Raw genomic sequence first — 6,000 nt, 5'->3', positions numbered from 1 at the left:
AACCCTAAGCAAAAGAGGAATGTGAGGGGAACTTAGGAAGAAGTGTAAAGAAGGTGTTAACTCTGCACCCGGTACTTGCTGTCTGAGATGGTTGTTTCACTTAGCTGGATATCGGCCTTACACACACATACAATCAGGTCTTAATGTCCTAGTTGATGGATTTGTTCTATGACCGTAAGTTATTATTATTATTTTTGGTACCCCTGTCTTGGATGAATATTTTTGTGCGATGGTAATACTGACAAATGTCAGGTCCATATTTTACTCAAACTATGAAGACCATAAACAACATTGTACATTAATATAAATTAATTTGATGATGTGAGTACTGATAGGAGAATCCTGTGGTTAAAAAAGATCATCTCACAGATTATTTTACTTGTAACTTGTTAAAAGTTTACTTGTTATGACTGTCAGGTATTTTGAGAGACTCTGTCCAAATTCCAGGTGTGCCCTGGTTAAAGGCCCCTCTGCTAAACTGTTTTTAATATATATATATTTAAAATAAAAATATCTGACATGTTTTCAAAGGTTACAAAGGTTTCCGTTTGTTTAATCTATTCATTATTGCAAGTTTTCTGCCAGCTCCAGGTATTAATATCTCATAACAAGTCAGAAGATATGTTGGCTGACATGATGAAGAGAGCATCACATCTGGCTGTGTTGTAGTCCAGCACATCTGAAAAGGGCCAGATTAAGTGGAAGCTGGCCTCAAATATGTGACAGACTGAAACAAACCCAGTAGAGTTCATCCTGTGTACGATCTGTTGAACATATTTTGCACAATACAGATTTTTAAAATGATATTCCAAACAGAAAACTGCATGTGTTATTTTATCTTCTGATAATTTGAACTTCTGTTCACAAACCTATCATGACCTATAAAGCACTATACGGTTTAGGGCCAGATTATGTGAGAGACCGTATCTCCCTATACAAACCAGCTAGAGCCCTAAGATCATCCGGGAAGGCTTTCTCTCGGTCCCTCCACCATCACAGGCTCAGCAGCTGAGGACACAAGAGAGAGCCTTCTCGGTGGCTGCTCCTGCCCTCTGGAATGCCCTTCCACGAGAAGCAAGGCTGGCCCCCTCCCTGCTTGCCTTTCATCGGCAAGCAAAAATGGCTTTATTCAGGCAGGCTTTTGATGTATAATCATGGCGTGGCTTAGGTGTTTGTTATATAGGCAGGTATCATGGTTTTAGTGTGGTTTTAATGTCTGTAATTTTATATTACTTTTACATTACAGTGCACCCACGTCATACATGGGCGCCCCATACATGACTTTCATCTTATGCTGAAAGCCACACGACATAAAGGAAATGGATTTGTGAGCTGCCTTGGGCCCCTTTCTGGGAGAAAGGTGGGATAGAAATCAAATAAATAAATAAACAAACTTAGACCATTTAAAATTTACTTGTCCTTAAGATGTCACAAAACTCTTCTTTGTTTCTGCTCTGTTTAGTTTCTTTGCAGCCATCATGTGATGTACTCTGCTTCTCTTGTCCTGTACTAGGTATGTGCTTTTTTGAGACTATGCCGACCTTGGCCTAAATCCAGTTGCAAGTTCCAATTAGCATAGACCTAATGAATCATATAATTGTTGACGTAGCAAATTTCCTTTAAAAAAATTATTCACATATTGTAAGTTTTAACCTAAAACAACACACAAGGATAAAAAACATATATATAACCTCCCCTAACTCCAGCCCAGTAAATTATGAATGCTTTAAAAAAACACATACAAGGGAATACATGTGGCTTCTAACTTACCAACTTATGGTTATAATTATCTCTTATTCCTACTCCCTCTAATTCATAATAAAAACTACATGTTTATTTTCCATAATAATAACTACTCTAGCCACACTTCTACTTAATAATATGTTCTATTTCTAATACTGCTACATTACTCCTGGTTTTCCTCATAAACTCTACAAAACTTTCTTATTCTTTTTTATATGAGTCTATATTTTCCCCCCTTAACTAAAGTAGTCAGTTTGTTCATTTCTGCAAATCCATATTGTTTTAACAGCCAGGCTCCCTGTGTTGGGACTGTCACTTATTTCCATATCTGTGCATAGAACAATCTCATTGCTGTTATGATAAAACACATAATTCTTCCATCTTCTTTCTCCATATTGTCACTCAACAATACAAGCGAAAAACCTTGGTGTTTTAGTTGAAATTTGAATTTTTGAAAACTCTTCTCTAATAGTGTATTATATAAGTCCAGTATTTTTTTGCCACCTCACAGGTTCTCTACATATGATAAAAAGCCCCTTCTTTCTTTTTACATTTCCAACAGATACTCAAAAAACCTTTATACATTTTGGAAATTCTTTCTGGAGCTAGATACTAACAGTACATCATCTTGTAAAATTTTTCTTTAAGATCATAACTTAAAGTAAACTTTAATCCTTTTCCCCACATGCTCTTCCATCTTCATATTATGACCTATATTTTGTGCCCATTTAGCCATGCACTCTTTCACTTGTTCATCTTCCACTTATATTTTCAATAATAACTTATACATTTCAGATGTCTATTTTTCATTATTTGAGCATAATTGTAATTTGACAATGATTTTGTCATTTCAACGCCAAATAACTTCTTATCCATTTTAAACCTTTTAAACAATTGCCTATAAAAGTACAATTGCAAATTAACCACTTGTAATTTCAGTTCTTAGTGATTTGACCATTTACTGATTTCAAGAGATTTCGTGATCCATTTATTTTCATTTTTCTTTTCTTTTACATAAAAAGCTTCATGGGGTGAAACTCACAATAGTATTTAAAGCAAAATCTGGTTTTGTAGTTAATCCATATTCTCAACAGTGATTTTCTAATGTAATGATTATTAAGGTCAGCATTACCTTAGATTTATCATAACATGAAAAACCATGCCAGCCAAATCTTAAATCAAAACCTTCTAATTTTAGCAGTCTCATATTTTCATAGGTTATCCAATCCTTTAACTACACCAAATCTTAAATCTGGGAAACCCAAGCCTCCTCTCTCTTAGCAAATTCCCATTGATTGAATATATGTACTTCAGTAGGGATTTAGCACTCTAGTTAGAATTAACAGTTGCCTTTATCCTTTCACTCAAATTCCATTCTTCAGAAGTATTTTGACCTATTGCTTGACTGTCTTGTACTTGAGCTGGGGGGGGGGGGGGGGGGGGAGGGGGGGCTAAGTCTCCTTGAATCCACCAGACAGTATTGCCATTAGATTCAGAGTATGGTAATGCACAATGGTCACTTTTTCCCAGTTTCATCATGTAGTCTGCAAAACCCCTTTCAAATTGAAGCTCTGTACAGGAAAGCCTTGCTGATTTTTATTTGTGGTTTCTCAAGGACTGTGGAGGAAGAGAATGGCAAGTGTTGAGCCTAGGTTTCAGTCCCTGACATTTCCGCTTAAAATGTTTTTGGCAGCTAGGCTGACAGAGCTTTGGAAGCAGCAAAGAAGGTACAAGTTGATGCAACAGGTGTTTGACTATACAGTTGGACTTTCATATCGGTGGGGGATCAATTTCAGGACACACACACACACGTGGATATGGAAAAAATGCAGGACCTCAAGTGTCGTTATCCCTAATGGCGGTGCAGTGTGTGTGCAGCCATCAAGAACAACGGGGCTTGCCATCCGCAGATGCTCAAATCTGCAGATGGCAAGCTCCCACTGTATTCAAGGAGCCAGCAGCTTCTGTTTATTTCTAAGCCCACTTCCTGAGAGAAAGATTCTCAAATTGCTTCTGAAACAGAGTACATTGTCTTTCCCTCTTTATGCAGCTGGGTTTTCATGCGTTGGTCTTGAAAACATCTCTGATTACAGTTCTAGAATGCTGTGGTGAGGAAAAGAATGGAAATGATCGGGGGGGGGGGGGGAGATTCTGGATATTTGCTGAAAAAAAGTAATGTTTCCAGTCTCTGGTTATGTATTAGAGCTATATAAGTTGTGATCAAGGCAGCTGTGTGTTGTCTTTCCACAGTGGGTGTCAATTCTTATGTCTGGCTGTGTTCACAGAGGAAATGCAAAATACTGTGACTTTTCCTACAGTATATAGCTGATTACTTACTGCAAGGCATGTAAAGTGAAAAGGAGATTTCATCAAGTATTGTTAAGTATCTGAAGACTGATCACTCCCACTTGGGTCCAAGCTGCTGGGGTTGACTGGGGGAAAGATTGTACTCTTTGCCATCTTTTTCCAATGGGGTTAAAAAAACCTTTTCAAAACAACAGTTTTTCAGTAAGAGTAAAGATTAATATAGTCCACTCTCCACATTCACAGGGGTTAGGGGTACAGGATCCCTGCAAAAATGGGAAAACCATGACTATCATAAGCCCCACTCCCCCAATATGCATGGTACAGACTCCTTTTCTGCCAGCAACCCTGGCCCATACCTCCATTTCCTTTGCACCACAGTGCTCCAGCCAGATTTTGAAATCCCATCTGCCCCTCTAGAAGACACTAAAACCAATTTAAGCAGTTGGCTGCTGATTCACCTCCTCATCCCACTGCCTCTTGTCCTGCCAGTAGCCTGAGTCCATCAGCCCCTTGGCACCACAACACCTCAGTCAGGTTTTCAAAGACTCTCCACCTCCCTAGGATCCTGAAATAGATTTTAGCAGCAGATGCGGCACCCACCTCTCCACTGTCCAGGTGGTGGAGAGGGAGTGAAGGCTTGGAAACTGGTGGAGGCATTGTGGTGACAATATGGGAAAAGGAGTGATGGGTTAGCCCTTTTTGCAGGACAAGAGGAGGGGGGTGAAGAGATGGATCAGCTGCCAGCTGATTAAATAGGTTTCATTGTCCTAGGGAACACAGGGGCTTTGAAATTTTGGCTGAGGTGCCATGGTGGAGAAGAGAGTGATAAGGATAGCACTGTTGGCAAGAGGTGGAGGGGAGGAAAGGAGGAAGAAGCAAGCAGCAGCTACAAAATCAAGAATAATCAAATCCACAAAAGAGAAACCAGTGAATGTGGAGGGCAGACAGTAGCAGAAACCTCTGGTTCTGTCAGATTTAATCTTAGAAAGGACTTTATCTTGACTTACTTTGCCGAAACATAAGCTATGGGTACATTATAAGGGGATCAATTGCTCCCAGAAAAACAAGTTCCTTTTGTTTGCTAGTCCCCATACCATCGTGATTGTATTTCCTTGTGTAGTAAATGCTTTGTGTTTCTGTGTTTCCTCCAGACTGTTGAACATGGCTTTCCGCACCAACCCAGTGCTCTGGGATACAGCTCTTTCCTTCATCTTATGGCTATCGGGACCCGGTCAGGAGCCATCAAACTGTATCCTTTTGGTTTTGAATTGCATAATGCCTTTCAGCAATGACAGGTAGGTCAAATGAGTGGTGATATATTGCGTTTATGTATTACAGGGGCAACTTGTGGCCATGCCAGAAAGTTGTGGGGGTGCAATTCCCATCATCCCTCACCTTGACTCTGCTGGCCAGATCAGATGAGAGTTGCAGTCCAACAACATCTGGGCAGGGATACAAACTGCCCACCCTAGTAAAGTTACCTCAGTAACACTCACAATAATAATAACCCTATCTAGGCATTCCAGCTTCAGATGATCACACAAACCTCTAAACTATCTGAGGAGCTTACATAGCCGAGGAGCATGGTTGCAGTCCCATGAGGCAATGCCCAAACAGAGTCAGACTCAGTAGTGCAGACTGAGATGGTGGAGGGAATGATAGAAAGGCTGAGGTTTTGGGAGGGCAAGTATAGAACTGAGAAATGCTGTCTGCCTACTTAATTTGTATAAAGCTACCTAGCTGGTTTCTGTAGAGGCAGAATTTGAACCAAAGGAAATCTGATCAGTTGAGCTTATATGGGAGCTCTGTTGTGTCACTTGAAGAGAAATGTGCTGAACTCTTGTAGAAGTGAGTCAAGCTAATCTAGTCTAGTCAAAAGTGGTGCTTGCAGATAAAAAGCTTTATCAGCTGCATTCCAAGTCTGTTTTAAATATCCTGACACAGAGGAAG

General features: G+C 39.8%; 1 protein-coding gene across 2 annotated transcripts in view; it reads left to right on the top strand.

Moving 5' to 3' along the window:
* Nucleotides 1–6,000, top strand: part of LLGL2 (LLGL scribble cell polarity complex component 2) — a 79,370-nt gene that overhangs the window by 34,653 nt on the left and 38,717 nt on the right. For both annotated transcript variants that reach the window (XM_042448213.1, XM_042448214.1), the window contains exon 3: nt 5,202–5,299. In XM_042448213.1, coding sequence (XP_042304147.1) covers nt 5,202–5,299 — 98 coding nt within the window. The remainder of the gene's footprint in view (nt 1–5,201; nt 5,300–6,000) is intronic.

The sequence above is a fragment of the Sceloporus undulatus genome, chromosome 2 (assembly GCF_019175285.1).
Source record: "Sceloporus undulatus isolate JIND9_A2432 ecotype Alabama chromosome 2, SceUnd_v1.1, whole genome shotgun sequence".
In the NCBI taxonomy this organism is placed as follows: domain Eukaryota; kingdom Metazoa; phylum Chordata; class Lepidosauria; order Squamata; family Phrynosomatidae; genus Sceloporus; species Sceloporus undulatus.
The sequence above is the reverse complement of the archived record's forward strand: the minus strand, read 5'-3'. Positions and strand labels throughout refer to the sequence as shown.